Genomic DNA, 16986 nt, shown 5'->3' on the forward strand with positions numbered 1-16986 from the left:
TAGGTACGCCTGATGTGTATCTTGAGAAATATTATGCTCATACATCACGTGATGCTGAGGTTTTTTTTTATAGACGTCCGCTATTTTCATGGGAAGACGTCTTTGATGAAAATAGCTCTGTAAATAAACTAATGACAGTATTTGTTTAATAATAATCTTCCCCGTAGACCGCACGGTTCTTTTACCACAGAAGATCACGACGAGCTGAAGCACATGCACCTGCGATCAGGACAAAAGCATCTATTGGGGGCGCCGTGCTCCTCCTCACTATCATGTATCAATTAAAATGCATAGCCCTCGAAATTCTGTTTTAAATGGGGTTTTGCATACTCCGCGAGCTGTTAACATGCACGGTGGGAAATATAATATCCCACAATCCGCTGTTTTTATCATGTGGCGTATTAAGTATGACAATAGGTTTGTCATGGGAAATATTCTTATTTTGAGGGTAGAATTATGATTTTATGCTCATCCACATATGTAAAAATGTTGATGAATTGGAAACTAGACTATTATACTATGTAGTATGATCTCAAAAGGGTTTTAGAGCATTTATATTTTCTTAATATTTTTTAACTAATAGTTAAAACCAAACAGCTAACTGGTCAAATTAGTATTATAATTAGGGCAGTGGTCTACTGGTTCACAGACTAGACGTTTTTAAGTCATTAAATCTTTCATTTTCCAATTTTTCATTTCAGTGATCTGCATAGACTGTTTCATAGATTAGTGGACTGCAGATATTTAATTTTTATGAGAAAAAAATAATGCAAGTCTGAAGCCATGCTATTTTATCCTAGGGCCCATAGTTACTGACGGAGTGGTGGCTTGGAGGATCGGGCTCTGTGCCAGAAACTGGAAGGCTGCAGGTTCAAATCCCGTGAATGCCCACAGTGATTCGCCTGAGCAAGGCCCCTAACCTGCAATCGCTTCGTCCTGAGTATGACGTTCACCTACATCCAGCCCTATAAGGAGGCCCTCTGAATTACAGGGAATAACTTGGGGGTTGGTGGCAGGATTGGCCCTCCAGCCCCCAGGAAAACACTCACAGTGGTGCGTGTTCCTCACCTCCATAGTTAAACCAGAGGCATTATAAATGGGTACCTTCACCCATGTTGTACATTACTTTTTATTTATGTAGCATATACGTTTACTCAAAGTGACACGCATTTTGTATTTTTTGAGAGAGCATGGTCTGCCAGTCCCTGGAGCCACTGAGAGTTAAGGGTCTTAAACAAGAGCATAATGAAATCACTCTGATGACCCTGCGATTTGAACCACCAGCCTTCCAATCACAGGCACACCATCCAAATCCACTAAAACATATGCTAAATCACCCCCATCCCAAAACAAAGCAAACTGAGGTTAGCATTGATCAAAAATTTAATGTCAAACTACATATAAAAAAAGAAAAAAAACATTAACATCAGTTGTAGTCTGACAGTTAAATCTAATGAGGACTTAAAAGATGAGAAGCTTTTGGACATGATGGTTCTGTTACAAACACAGGTATGTGGGCATGTTTTTCGTTTGTGGCCCTTTAACCTGGCTGTAAAAACGGCAGGGCAGGAGTGGACTGGGGGGAGAGACCCCACCTGCGTCCGGCCTTGCCGCTTTCACCGAGCGCCAGGGTCGACTGGAAGCAGAAACGTTCGGCCGCCCCCCCCGCCCATTTTCCACGGAAGCTGGGACAAACTAGAGATCTGGTTCAGGGAATCTGCCGTCGTACATCTAGATGAAATCTTGACCTGGGACTAGCAGAACTGCAAATGAAATACAAAACAAAATGAAACAGTATTAGAACAGAAGAGGTACTTAATTCATCCATCTGCAGAAATTGGGCAGCTTTCAAATACCACTTTTTATGGGCATTGCTCAAGGGCCCCTACAATGAGGTTTATCTGCTGCACGTAGGATTTGAGCCCATAACTTTCCAGGCATGAAAACGGATCCTTAACCTCCTGATTGAGCTACATGCCAATAAATGAACAATATCTGTAGATTTACAAGTCAGTGTTTCTTTTAGTATCCTGACCACCTTTGATACAAAATTACATAACTTCACCCAACAGCCCTTGTGTTTCCCAGCGTCAACACAACCATCCAACTGGCACCATCACAGCACAGACACAAATTAAATTGAGACTCTTTACAAGAACACGGCCAACGTGGTCAAGTGTAGGGAGGTCACCTTCCACCGGTTTCCACACTCATTGCAGACTACAAATGTGGTCATCGGTTCATCGGCACTCCGGGTCTGAACCTGCAGGAGTCAGATGGAAAAGGGAGGTCAAATGTGCCTCGTAATCTGGCTCACAATGGAAGAGATCAAAATACACTAAACATCCATGATTACTTATAATGATCTATACAATCATAGTACATTTACAAACGAATAGGCAAGCAAACAGGCCTTAAAATATATTGTTATACTGTAACAGTAAATTTGTGAAAAATTATGCAAATACTAATAAATAAAAAGTACTGAAGCCAAGCAAACAGACAGAAACAAAACCAAGCAAGCAAACAAGCAGACAGAAACAAAAACAAAACCAAGCAAGCAAACAAGCAGACAGAAACAAAAACAAAACCAAGCAAGCAAACAGGAACAAGTACAGACAAAACAGCACAGACCTGGGTGTAGGTACAGTTCTTCTTTTTGCATTTCCCACAGGTGAACAGGTCGGTTTGCGTGCCGCCCGTCTTGGCCATTTGGTGCTCTCGAATGGCCTCTTTGGTCAGGTTCTTGCGCATCTCCTTCAGTTCATCACTGGCCATCTCCTGTTGCAGGGAACGAGATGCAACCAAACCTGTGTGAGATGAGTGGCGTGCTCGCAAAGGCTTTCAGGAACGGAGCAGTTTGATCCGTAGCTGGGGGGTTATACCTTATTAGTGTGTACTTAAGGATGTGTGAGGGTGGGACTCGAACCCATAACCATAGAGTTCTAAGGCTGTGGCACTAACTTCTCCTGACCACCACCCCATCATAGATTCTTCTAAGAAGCATGACAAAATCCTTAAAACACAAGAACTTCACAGCTATATCGGAGGAACCAGGTGAAGATCTCTATAATGGTGTCAGGACCTGCGAAGGCCCCAAATGGGGGTAGGGGCTCACCTCCGCTGTCATACGGGCCATGCGGTCGGGCGGTACATTGCCGCAGAGAACGTTCTTGCGGAGGTTGGGGTTCTTCAGGTCCCTAAGGTTGGCGATCCGACTGCGCACGCGGTTCTTGTACTTCGTGTCCGTGTTTTTAAGCTCCTGGAAGATGCGTGCTGCAGAGTTAAGGGGCGCGTTCGAACCTCAGATGGGGGAGGCAACCCACATACAGAAGACTGCACCCTCATCCTAGACCTATAGCCTAATTAACGGCACTGTGAGGTCTCACACAAACAAATCAGTTACTACACAGCTACTGCCAACAGCTACACAATAATGCAGCACAAGACGCAATAATCTTTACATTCGCTCATTTACGATTTACAATTTCTTAATTTTCTAATTTCCAAAGTGATGTGCAACAGAGCAGGGCCAGACAGTCCCTTGAGCAACTGGAGATCAAGAGTCTTGTTCAGGATTCCAAGGGTCTGCTGACTCTAGGATTTGAACCGGCAACCTTCCGATCATGGGCACAGCATCCAGGCCTGCCCTTTGATTTGAGGGCATCTGATCATTTAGCCATTTCCGACGTACCCAGAGATTTAAAACCTTGCCCAGATCAGGAGACTGCCAGAGGAATTGATCTATTTATTATCTCCTGGGCCGGTGAAGGATATAGTCCTCGATCTGGGCCCCGAGCTCGTCGCAGTCAGCACCAATAGCAATGTAATCATCTGGGAGTGAGAGACAGAGATGAAGAGTGATGTACAAACAGCTGGGTCGAGTGCACAAAACAGCTGAATTTGAGTCGGCCATGTTGCGAGAAAGGCAATAGGGGACAGGGGGCGGGGCTTACCACCAGCTCGCAAGGCACTGGCAAGCATCTGCCTGCATTTGTTCCGGACGGAGTCCGAGGTGCTGGGGGCTCTAGGGAACGTGGTGATCAGTGTGTCTGGGGCCACAGCGCCAGGTTCGCTGCTGGAATTGCTGCTGGAGCTACTGGGAGGGGAACGGCGCCATCAGACCGGCATTCAGAGAGGGGGTGGTAAGGACCTCGCGGCATGGTCCAGAGTCACCTTTCCTCGCGAGGTTCTGGGCTGTTCTGTGAGGATGATACGGCCTGCGTGGTGGGCTCCTTCCTCTTCTCCTCTGCCAGCTTCTCTCCCCCTCCCGGTTCATCTGTCAATCATAACATCTTCAGACGCGGTCTGATACGTACGCAAAGCGGCATGTCGCGTAATAAAACACTCCACCGCTTTGAGTACAAATATATCCCTCATTCAGTCATCTCCATACAGCTAAAGTGAGAGACAGTAAAACAAAAATCTTCGGGAAAACAAATCTTCAAGCCAGTGCTGCCCTCTGGTGGTACTACACTGGAAATATGATTGTCACTAAAAACAAACATGCTAGTATTTTAAGAGTTAAGAGTAGCAAGAGAACACTGGAACATTTACCTAGAAGCTTCTTCCACGACTTAATAAGTGACTTGGCCAGCGTTGTGACCTCCTCATCAGTGCTCTGCTTACGGATGGCGTTCACCGACATCCCGATGCGGGTGGACTAATGGAGAAGGCGATGTTATTTCTTTATAATCACTCCTCATCAGTATCCCATACATATAAAGGCGGCGGTGTCCGGCTATGGGGAGCCAAGTGTTTTCGTTTATAAAATACATTCTGTGCCACAAAAAAGCATTTTTGATGACGGAATCAAGTAATTCCTCGCTGCCTTCTGTCCACAAAAGCAAAAAGACTTCACTGTCTTTCGTGCACAGAAATCAAAAAGAAATGTTTCATTTTGTGCACAGAATTTAGTGGACGAAATGCATTTTGTGAATTAAAAAAAGTCACGTTGTGTGACATTTCGTGAATGATAGTCAAGGTGGACCGGTGACTTTGATTCTGCAGACGTGTGTAATTATGTTTAACTCGCATTTACGTGTGATGAAAATACAAACAGGGTGGCGCAGTGATTAGCGCTGCTGCCTCGCAGCAAGAAGGTCCTGGGTTTTATCCCAGGTCCTTTCTGTGTGGAGTTTGCACGCTCTTGCCACCCCCCCCGAGACCCCAGTTGGGATTAGGCGGTTTCAGAAAATGGACTGATGAAAAAATACAAATGACTCCTGGACTCATACTTTTACTGTTGTATGCACTCATTGGTGTCAATATTTTTTCATTACACTTTCGATATTTTTAAGTCAAGCCAGTGAAAAATCTCGGAGCTGATTCTCTCCAATTGTACTGTCCCATCTTCCGCCGAGTAACACTGTACCCTACAGTTCACATCAAGCACACCGGGGAACCTGCACCTCATAAGCAACAATAAAATGGCGAATATTAATGGATTAACACAAGGAGTCACAGACTGTCTGCGGACCCTCGTAGAATCGCTGGCGTCGCAAACTACTGATGGAGTTAGTGACTTGATCAGGTGCACTGAATGTTCAGGGGGACGACCAGGGACTGGACAGTCACTGGCCAACTGCCTATCGTAAGGAGGGCTCTTGTTATGTGCCTAATTAGTGATTAGTTACTAAAAGTATGAGCCCCGGAGTTATTTGTATTTTTACTACATTTAAACGCAAGTTAAATGCCATGACATGTGTTTGCAAAATCAAAGCCGCAATCCAAGTTCTGGTCATTGCAAGGTACCACCCCTCCCCCCAAGGCACCTGCTACGTACCTCTCCTTCTTCAGTGAAAGATTAAAGGCGTTTCATACCTTTGTGATACCTTTCGTGACTCAGCAAAAGATTAATTTCGCCCACAAAATGACTTTCTTTAATTCACAAAATGCATTTCGTCCACAAATTAAATGTGCATCATTCATGAAATGCATTTTGACCACAAAATGACTTTCTCCTGTCCACAAAATCCTGCTACCAATTCAGCACACAAAATGAAACATTCCTTTTGATTTCTGTGCACGAAAGTGGAGTTTTTGTTGCTTTTGTGGACAGAATGCAGCAAGGTATTTCTTGATTTCATCACTGAATGCTGCTTTATGTGGCACAGAATGTATGTATTTTGTACGCAAAAGGAGAACTTGAGATTTGGCACCCCATATCCGGCGGCCTCTCACCTGTAGCAGTTCGAGTGTCATTGGAATGTTCTTCAGCTCTCTGAGCAGGTCCAGAGCTCCGGACTGTGAGTGCAATTTCAACAATTACTTAATTTTGTTTCCGAAATTACAGTCCACAGCGGCAAAAACAACAATTGTAATGCATTACTGCGACCACACAGTCCCAGCAATATATTCTGGATTGTTCAGACAATAGCAGCTAAACGTTACATAGCCGTTACATTTATTGAGCTGATGCTTTTAATCCACAAAGAGGTAAAATTGAGGGAGCAGGCTCAGTCTCTGGAGTATTTTGGGGTCACGGGCACAGAGAGCTAACCCACTGACTCACACGCTGCATTTTAATTACATGTTAAGGTAGTAGTATAAATATTGTAGTGCATTATTGCACCTGCAAACTCGCTGAGCAGGTTCAGAGCTTCAGATTGTAAGTACTTCAGTCATTTGCTTAATTTTAATTACTCAATTGCTAGCTAAGGCAGCAAAACAGGTACTGTGTTGTATTTTTGCAATTGCACACTGTCCCAGCTGGGTATTCCAGATGATTCCCGGCAAATGCATCCCAAGGCCGACAGACGCATGGCGAAAAACACCGTTTCGGTTGGGGGGCGCGATCGCGACCGGCCATCGCCGCCGCCGCCGCCGCGATCCTCCGTGCGCCCGCATGTTCCCCGGCATCCTGGCGCCGAGGGAGGCGCGCCGCCGCGGCATTATGTCTAACTACCAGCGGGAGGACCGCGGAGGCCTCGGATCCGTAAAGTCACATTTTAAAAACTCGTGAAGATTTTTTTATTTAAAAAAACAGCGCGCTTTCATGCAAACGCACCCAGGCGAGCCGGGTATAAGGTCAGATAAAGCCGGCTGAAGACACCCTTTATATACACACGGGGCATGCCGGGAGAGCCGAAATAAAGGCAACCCGCCGGGCACCATACACCGCGAATAAGGAAGCCCTCTTTAAATACTTAGTCACTTTAATTTAACATACAGCACAAAAGTATGAAACAGTCCCCGATCATGAATATTTATTCGGTGATCTAGTCTCCTGTGAGCGGCTTCCCGACACAGGCATGATCCCCCTTCTCATCTCTCACCCCGTTTTTCTTCTGCGCCATCTTATCCATTTTCTTGGCGATCCGGATGATTTCCTCCTCTTCTCTCTTGCCCATCGCTCGCTGCCTTGCGCCACAAGTCTTATTCAATAAAAAATTAAATGTACAAATAGTTAAAAAATAAAAAAAACAAAACGAAAAGGGTCAGGCCAGCAGCTCGGCGACAGTGCACAGGCGCATCAGTACGCTGGGCGGGCGCAGCTGACCCGGGGAGGGAAGGATCAGCGACTCGGCGAGGGGGCCGATGGCCGATGCACTGATTGCCGCTGCGTCTGCGCACGATCGCGCTCCTCTCCGCCTTCTACCTGCGGCCACTTTGCTTTTCCTATAAACCTTTCCCTCTTTTTGGCACCTTGGTGGGAAAACAGACAGAAAAGGACCGAAAATTCATTCATTTTAAATGTATAAATCTGCATCAGATTTACTTGCTTTGCATTAAAAGACACAAAATTCGGTCAGTTCTAGCTTTTTTATTGGAATTAATTGTGTGCCAAGATTTACTGACACAATTTGCGAAATAATTTAGTTGAAATTTGCGCTGCTTCCATGCCACGCATGCGCACTGCCAGTTCAGTTGAGACACCTCGGTTTATGTGTGATTGGAATATATTTCCTAACGGGATGATCTCATAAACATACCATAAATATATGTTCCTATTATGTTTAAGAGCCTACCTATAATCGTAATATGGTAATGGAGAAATATGCTCATTTCCTGGTCTCACTTGGTGAAAAAGCTGCCAAATTGTATAGTTAAATTTAGCCTACTCTTACTTAAGTGCTGAAAATGCCAGACTGCGATAAATGAATGCATAGAGACTGACTGACAAAATACATGCCAATCTGTTGATTATTAGTATTTATTAGATTCGTTCCTACAATGATGCAAATCCGGGAAACGTGCTTCTGTAGAAGTATTAATGAGCATTTAATCTCCGCGCGCCTGCCCGATCGCTAGATCGGAATACTCGGCGTTTGTTAATGGTTTTGCCGCTATCGGTCTGATGACTGGCTTGGTCACTTGGTTTCGGTTACATCTGCAGAAGCTGTTCGGTGGGAAAGAGGTGCGGCATGTCGCTGCCCGCTAATTTTTAAGGGGGTCACTGCTCACATGAAACTGCACGGCTGGGGTCCCCCTTCCGCTACCTGTCATCGAGAATGAAGTACGGTTTTGAGTACGACCAGTGCTTGAAGTGGTCCGGTACTCACCGGTACCCCGTTACAACACCTCTCTGCTTTTCTCATTAGAGTACCCTGGAACCTCTAGTACTGAGTAACAAGGGGGGTAACCCCTATCTGTTTTTCCATACTTCAAGCACTACGAGTAGTACAACTTGCTAACTGTTTGTTAGTGTCCTGCAATGGCCTTGCGCCCGTTGTTTCCGACGTAGGCCAAGTGTGGAAACCCCTCATTCCTTCAACATGCATGGTCTTTGGCTTTACCAGTATATCTTAAAGTGCCACCGCCATGCAAATATTTTTCAATCGACCCAATTGCCGTCAAAGTGGAAGCTAAGGGTGTAGATTTCGGGCTCCTGGTGAAAGCCGTGATAAAATTAGAAAGTCACAGCATGTTGCAAATCACAACTCAAGACAACGCCCCCGCCTGTTGATTGAGATGCTTTACAGATTAGCTCCGATATAAGACGGAAAGTAAACAATACGGACTTGGTAAAAATAAATACAAGCAAGAGTATGACGTCTACGCAAGGTAATATGACAACGTATATGGGGAAATAATCGACACAGAAGCTAAACGTTTATACCTATATTTAACAGTCGATTCAGGCTTCCTGTGCTAGTTTAATATAGATTAATGCAGGTTCTACGAACTTGTTACCAGACCCGTAACCGGAACATGAAATACGAAGCTCAATAAGGAGCGAGAGAGCCTACAATGACATCCTTAATACAATTTAAATTTAAACAGCCCCCGGCCCATTTAAAATGAATTTTGCTATACGCTGTGCCGATCAGCATTTAATGACATTGCAAACACAAGGTCTTATAGCATAATTTATTGTAAATCCATTTAATTCAAATAAGTAGCATTTCCACAATGGATTTCATTACACATCCAAACGCATCTTTACCAAGAGGAAATGGCTTTTTCGTGATAAACAGCTATTTCCACAAGAGTTAGAACACAACACTAGCCATGTAGGTGCTGAAGTTCTGGGTCCCCGTCGCTCTCGCTGTAACCGTGGAAGTTTCATAAAGGACTAAGCTGGATGCTCAATCCCACAGCGTCTCCTGGGCTAAGACTCTGTTGTGGGGTTGGTGGTGTGTCTACCGTTCAGCGACGTTAGCTTGTCTTAGCGACGCGACGGACCTAAGAGCTTACAGAGGACTCAGCTTTCAGCCCGAGTTTGTGCTGGTGTGCGTTCGAAGGCCGACGTCGTGAGATCAGCTGATCGGAGGGAGCTGTTTCTCGATGAACTGCTTGATGTCCATCATCTCCTGTAAGAAGGGTGTCGTGGTGAGATAAAGATACAGACAATCCTGGAAAACCAGCAGGATTGTGCGTTGCTCAGAGAGTTGAGATTCTGGGACCATCACTGGAAGGTTGTCGGTTCAAATCCCAGTTCAGCCCTTGTCCAAGGCACTTAAGCCCCAATTGCTCTGGTTTGCTGTCTGACCCTGCATTCTCAATTTTAAGCTGCGGTAAATAAAACTAAATGCTAAATAAATGTACATGTATACTATGTGGACAAAAGTATTCGGACAAACCTCAATCATTGAATTCAGGTGTTTCATCCAGATCTATTCCTACATGTGTATAGAATCAAGCATCTAGTCATGCAGTCAGGTTTACCAACATTTGTGAAAGAATGGGTCGTTCTGAAGAGCTCAGTGAATTCAAGTGTGATTCTGTCATAGTATACCACCTTGTAATAAGTCAGTTTGTGGAATTTGTTTCCTGCTAGATATTCCACATTCAAAATGGCAGACTACATAAAGTAACAGAGCGGGGTCTCAGCACTGAGGTGCATAGTGTGTAAGGTCGCCAACACTCTGACTCAGTAACTGCAGAGCTCCAAACTTCCTCTGACATTAACCCCAGAATAAAAACTGTGCACCAGGAGCTTCATGGAATCGGCTTCCATGGCAGATCAACTGCAAGCAAGCCTCACATCACCAAGCGCAATGCCAAGCGTCGGATGGAGGGGTGTAAAGCAGGGGTCCCCAAACACCGGGGTGTGGACTGGTACCGGGCCGTGGAGCATTTCGTGCCAGGCCGCAGTGAGCGGATAACAGAGGCTGTTTTATTTTGGAAAACGCTTCCATCTGTGGCTCATAGGTGGCGATGAGGCAACGCACTTGGTGATTAGTTATATATTGTGCACCTCATTAAAAGTATGTTTCAAACAACAACTCTGCCAGTGTTCTGGATTAAGATCAAGGCAGAATATCCAGCGATCGGCAAAAAAGCACTATCTTTGTGAAGCGGGATTTCCTGCAGTGACAGCGGCCAAAGCCAAATTATGGCGTAGACTGGACATAAGTACCACACTTGGGGTGACATTGTCTCCCATTACCCCCAGATGAGACCGGCTCGTAAGAGGGAAACGAGCACAAGGCTCCCGCTAATTCTGCGGGATGGTGAGGCATATTTTTACACACTGAATTGTTTTTAGTCGTTTCTATACCGGTCCGTGAAAATATTGTTTTACATGAAATTGGTTCATGCCACAAAAAACGTTGGGGACCGTTCCACCTCCCTGTACGTCTCTTAACACGCCCTCCCCTGCCCCGATCTGTGGGACTGTTAACGGAATAAAACCGGTCCGTGGTGGCAAAAAGTTTGCGGACCACTGGTGTAAAGCACGCTGCCACCGGACTCTGAAATACAGGAAACGTGTTCTGTGGAGTGATGAATCTCACTTCTCTGTCTGGCAGTCTGATGGACGAGCTTGGTAGATGCCAGGAGAACGTTACCTGCCTGACTGCATTGTGCCAGATGTAAAGTTTGGTGAAGGAGGGATAATGGTATGGGGTTGTTTTTCAGGGGTTCAGCTAGGCCCCTTAGTTCCAGTGAAGGGACTCTATGGGTTAGGACTCTGATCCTGAGATCAGACGGTTGCTTGTTCACCCAGCTTGGGTTCTTCAGCAAGATCCATAATCCCAGTTGCTCTAGATACTAGCTGATGCTGCTTTCTCAGCTCTGCTTTAATTAAATTAATTTAATTTGATTAAAACGACTGCTAAATAAATGTGAATCTAACTGATCTGCAACCACCTGCTTCCAGAGCTCACTGACCTGCGGGCAGGACCCATGCTGCATTCCTGGGTAGGTTCTAAAGTGCACGTTGGCCGGGTTGAGAAAGCTCTTCAGCTTCTCCACGGTCAGACAGCCAAAGACGAGGGGCACCAGCATGTCAGCCTCTCCGTGGCACTGTAGGATCTGCGTGTCCTTGTTGGCGCTGCCCGTCGCACCCTGCATGAGGTTAGAAGCGGGTTAGCACTTTTTGCCTGTGACCGTAAGGTTGCTGATTCAAATCCCAGAGTCGGCCGAGTGATTTTATAATTGGGCCCTTGGGCAAGACGTTTAACCCCATTTGCTGCAGGGACTGGCTGACCCAACTGTGCGTCGCTTTGGATAAACAAGTCTGATAAACAAACAAAAGTGTAAATGTTTTTGAGCGGAGAATCATGCTTCTCTGAAATAAATGAACGGAGATATTGATGTTCAGCTCATGAATTATCTGAAAGACAATGGGCATATTCTATATAGTACTGCGATGTATTAATGCATTCTTGATAACTCGGAAACTGAAAATTTCCAACCTCCTCCTTAAACAAGTACTATAGAACAGCTCAAGGGAATGGATTCGTAATGCAAATTCACGCAAATGAATGTTAATTCAGCTAGCATTTAATGCTAACATAACATGACGATTCTCACGGATGTGCTAGCAGAAATTAGCACGCAGCAAATCATGGTGTACACAGGAAATAAGTTCCTCTTCGGTTTTACGTCACTGTTGGTCTCCAAACCCGGCACCCGCCGGTAACTAGTCACTCTTCACAGTACGGCTCGTGTTCGCGTCAGATCAAGTATGCCAGGGGAAAAGCACACTAACAGTCTTTGCCTTGCATTCATTCCCAGCAGCTGTGACAGTCTGCATGTAATGGGGGGGGGGGTGTCAGCTTGGAGGGGCTCCAATCTTTCACAGGTTTTTAAACATCATTTCAGATACAACGATGCAACAAATTTATATACAGTGAAACAGTAATGATTATTCAGCGAAGTCATCCTGATCCATGGTTCCCCTCAAGACTGAAGCCCGAGCCCACACAGGCCACCTGAACGGGGACGGCTGATGATGACATGCATGTGGGCGGGGCCAGGCCATGGGGCCGTCACTGAGCACGAGCGGAATACCTGCGGGAAGGAGCCGCGCAGAGGAAGCCAGCAGCTGAGCGCCACCACGCCAGCCAGCTTCTGCTGGGACGTCAGAGCCGTGTAGAGGGACAGCGCCCCCCCCTGCCCGCACACAGAAACACACAGAACAAAAGGCGGCGCACTTGTAAATAACGCCATCTCTCTTTGGTGCATTGCTAATTAGCTAGCATACGCGTGCTGTCGGAACAATTCTCCAGATGTGTCCAAAAATGGTAATTATTCCCAAAACAGAAATTTTGCTAATATATTTCAACCTAAAATTAATGGAGTATCACAGAACACGAATAAACCATTAGAAGGACCGTCCCGGAATCTACTGGAATTTTCCAGAATCCCGCAAGCACTCTCCCTAGCCAGCTTTTACACAGTATGCATTAGTACTTTACACACTGTCACTTATCAGCCCTGATATGAGTCACTCATCCCTGCTGTGCACCCAGACACTTCAATGATTCTGCCTCATCACCCTCACCCTCCTCCAACCACAAAACATGTAGCTATCAGACTTTGCGTAATTGATCCCCCTTAAGCAATCAGGCAGCCGGACATGTTACACAGGAAATTCACAAGCAAAATGAATCTCGTTCTAAAAACTCATACTTTTCAACCTAAGATAATTGCTTGATTTTAAAACCATTGGATACAAATGGCCATTCAACACAAAACTTGTAGTATCCATACTGTTATTTGATGCACTACTAATATAAACCCTGTACAAAACAGGGTTTATAACCCTGTGTATGTCTTGGATAGAGCCGGAAGACACATCATCCTGTTATTGTTGAATGCATCCAAGTTGAGTCGTACAGTGTGGTTTAATATTTAATACTTCCCCCATCAGTGAATAATGCCTGAGGCTTTTATTTGTGGGTGAGGCATTCAGCTTGGCATAAATTCTCAGACCTCAGATGTTATATACGAGCTGACAGCATGCCCAGCTTCTCCTTCCTCTTGATGAGGCAGGGGAGCTAGCGGACAAGGAAGCCCAGCTCTGAGATTCACAGTACCTGCGAGAATCCGCCCAGGATTATCCGGTGGGCAGGGATGCCATTCTTAACTTCCTGGTCTATCAGCGATTTTACTGCAAAAGCACACAGATCGCAGTGAGGATATATTCTAGGGCAGTGTTTCTCAAGCCCGCCCTTGGGGACCCCCAGATAATTCACATTTTTGCTCCCTCTCAGGTCCCAGCACACTTGTACCTGGTATTCAGAGTTCCTGATTGGTTGGGAACTTGGCAGGAGCAGAGATGTGGACTCTCTGGGGGTCCCCCAGGGCTGCGTTGAGAAACTCTGTTCTAGGTTGAATGTCTGATAAAAAGTCAGGCAAACAAATATGCTTTAATTTAAACTTAAACCATCCTACTGACATTGCCTCAAAAGGATCGATCATAAACTGGCGATTTCATTCAATTCTATGGTTTTGAGAACAAGTTTTTGAACCCCCTTGGAAATAGGATTTCAGCATTACTGCCCCCCAAAATGTGACCAGATCTTCATTTGTCATCATAATGCATTTTCAGCATATGAATTTCCACCACCAATGTATGAGCATTGTTTTTTTTTTTTAAATCTATTATCTGTAATTGGGCGAAATTAATAAAATAATTCCTTATTAGACTAATTTGAACTGTTCAGTGTGTCACAGTCAGGTTTTGTTACATATGTGCGTAAACAACATGCAGCCAATCAGATCAGAGCTCTAAGGATCACATGACTTACACTTACGTCACACACATGGAGCATGGGGTAAACCTACTGTTTTCTGCTGCTTGTTTAATGCCTGATTCATCTTCTTCGGCATCTGGACTAAGACCAATTATATCGAACCTTCAAATAAAAAAGAAGGCACTGTTTATGCACAGAGTACACAATGCAGTGTTGGAAGGGTACTTTAAGCAAAATACCCAATTTTCGTAACCTTTGATAGTGACAGACTTCAGAGATAAAAGTAAAACCCAATATTTGCTACCCGTCCCTTCAATATGCAATTGATGACCAAATGTGACGCCCTATAAACTGGCCAGTATCTACAGTTCAACAAGCAGAGCAGTTTGCACACAACGCAAAGGTGGCAGGTCCATATCTAAGGTAACACACATAAATTGTAACCTTTCCCTCTACTGCAAGTTTATTGGATAAAAGCGTCAGGATAACAGAAAAAAAAATTTAACTTTTAAGAAATGAATCACTTGTTAATGTCTCTTGGAAGTAGGCAGATCAACCACAGGCTCGCCGAAAGGGTGTGTATTCAAGAAGATACTAAGGGATGAGCTTACCAAGAAGGCATCGTCATCTTCATGTTCAACGTGACTGGCATAAGTGGCCTACAGCAATTTTCATAACAAAATAACAATATCATTAAAACATAGCAGAGTACAGTGAAACAGAGATCACGTCATTCACGTTAAAGACTTCCTAGATGTTCGTACATCTCAAATGATCCATCAAGTCTAAGACATATCTCCTGAATCACCTTAACTTGCTTCCCAGGCAGCGAAGAACCTCACACTCAGATTTCAATCAGAAGTGCCATTAACTATAGTGGTTCTGAGTAACGCATATTGACTGTAAGGGTTTTATCTCTGTCCCAGGGTGCTTTCTGGATTTGCCATATATACTGATATCATCTGGGTGTCACCAATTTAAAACAGGACTTACGCATGGGGGCAAATGTATTTAACGTGGGGGGTCCTGATTCCAGCAAAAGCCTCCGCCCATCCATGCCTGACGGATGAGAATTGGGTTTGGGAGAAACATGATCACAGAAAACGAACATTCTTCCTGTAATAGGTGCTAAAATTCAAATTCAGTAAAGACACTATGAATAGAGACAGGTCTAGATAGAGAGGTGATACACCTACCCAGTATCTCCAAGTCCATGGAGAAATATTACCTGTAGAAAAAAAATTAACAAAAAATAACGCATCCATATTTGAATCTGTATGTTCTTCATTTAATAAGAACAGGAATTTGGCGTCTGTTTATACATCTAGCAGCAGACGATGCAAAAGCTTGCTGGCAATGAACAAAGAACCAATAAACCGGATGCAATATTACAGCTGCAACTTTCCAAGCAGACCGTTCATCATAAACTTGATGCCGCAAAACCACCACCAACTACTTTAATACAGCATCTGGCTGTATCCAATGGCCATTTTTAACCGCATTTTAGTTTCGTAATCCAATGTAACCTTTGATATATATATATATATATATTTTAAATCGTAACATTATTGTGAGAAACATTACAACATCATTTGAAACAAAAACGAGGAACTCTCTATGCTTCTGATGGATCGGAGCGCCGAAAGCTAGGACGGATCAGCGAGTCAATATTTCGTGCAAGTTAATATCCACCCCCCTCCACCCCCGTCCTGCGCAAACCATCACCGACGCATGGTGCACCGACTTACCGCCGCGGTGGCTTTCCGAGCGGCCGGTACGATGGCAGGAAGCGGCGCTGACATGTTGTTACCGCACATGCAACACGCTGGAGGCTGACATCCAACAAGAGAAATACCGATATATGACAGTTGATGAAGGGAACCTGGGCACCTTATTCCACTTTCCTTTTACGTCCGATCTCTGTTACTTTACATCGATCGACAGATTCCTTCATATGTCGACGCCTGGTTTGTCGCTTAATGTGCAAGGATCAGACAGACGACTGCCCGTCCGTGTTGTCCGTATCGTGCTGTCAGGTTTAAGATAAAAGATGAGGCGTCCGTAACAAGCCAGACGTGAGCTGCTTTCGGCCACTGACACGGTTTTTAGGAAATCCCGCCTCCACCGCGCGTCGATTGGATAACTGATTTCCCTCTGTGGAAATCCGGGCTATCGTTTGGTGAATGGGATTATCAATCAAATCCCAACCAAATACTCTCAGTTAGTTTGTAACCGGTCTTTAAATACAGTACATGTGTGAACTGTTTTAGACCTTGAATTGTGTAGGTCAAATTCAGAAAGACTCAGATTGCACTACTGGGTTTCTGGACTGCCTCATACTATGTATGCGTGCTGCAATGGGAATATACCGCACGTCCCCAGGAACTGCTGTGAGCTAATTAAATCTAATTAATTGGGTCTATACATCACGGCTGTGAAGGGAAGAGGCCACTGCGGACTCGACCCAATCAGGAGCGAAACTGTAAAACACGTCCCTACTGTACAAAGTCCCTCTGGATGTGTTAATGTCTCTGGATATTACAATTTCCAGATACATTATTAAGTTAAAATCCAACTACTACGGAAACTTAGCTATCAATAAATTATACTGGAATAA

The 16986-nt window shown here is 44.8% G+C and overlaps 2 protein-coding genes across 2 annotated transcripts; both read right to left on the bottom strand.

Annotated features, from left to right (window-relative positions):
- Positions 1–1365: 1365 nt before the first annotated feature.
- LOC125740230 (transcription elongation factor A protein 1-like) lies at positions 1366–7514 on the bottom strand. The gene is made up of 10 exons (XM_049011125.1): positions 7278–7514; positions 6184–6246; positions 4558–4663; positions 4177–4279; positions 3957–4099; positions 3778–3834; positions 3119–3273; positions 2635–2781; positions 2192–2263; positions 1366–1763 (listed from the first exon to the last, which is right to left on the bottom strand). The coding sequence occupies exons 1-10, from the start codon at positions 7350–7352 to the stop codon at positions 1755–1757; spliced, it is 930 nt and encodes a 309-aa protein (XP_048867082.1). The 5' UTR covers positions 7353–7514; the 3' UTR covers positions 1366–1754.
- Positions 7515–9298: 1784 nt separating this feature from the next.
- On the bottom strand, positions 9299–16936 carry lypla1 (lysophospholipase 1). Its single transcript, XM_049011121.1, has 9 exons — positions 16118–16936; positions 15566–15597; positions 15363–15428; positions 14981–15028; positions 14461–14531; positions 13710–13783; positions 12682–12783; positions 11557–11733; positions 9299–9755 (listed from the first exon to the last, which is right to left on the bottom strand). Exons 1-9 carry the CDS (start codon positions 16184–16186, stop codon positions 9702–9704), a joined length of 693 nt encoding a protein of 230 aa, XP_048867078.1. The 5' UTR covers positions 16187–16936; the 3' UTR covers positions 9299–9701.
- Between the last annotated feature and the right edge of the window lie 50 nt (positions 16937–16986).

This window comes from Brienomyrus brachyistius, chromosome 4, assembly GCF_023856365.1.
Source record: "Brienomyrus brachyistius isolate T26 chromosome 4, BBRACH_0.4, whole genome shotgun sequence".
Classification (NCBI taxonomy): domain Eukaryota; kingdom Metazoa; phylum Chordata; class Actinopteri; order Osteoglossiformes; family Mormyridae; genus Brienomyrus; species Brienomyrus brachyistius.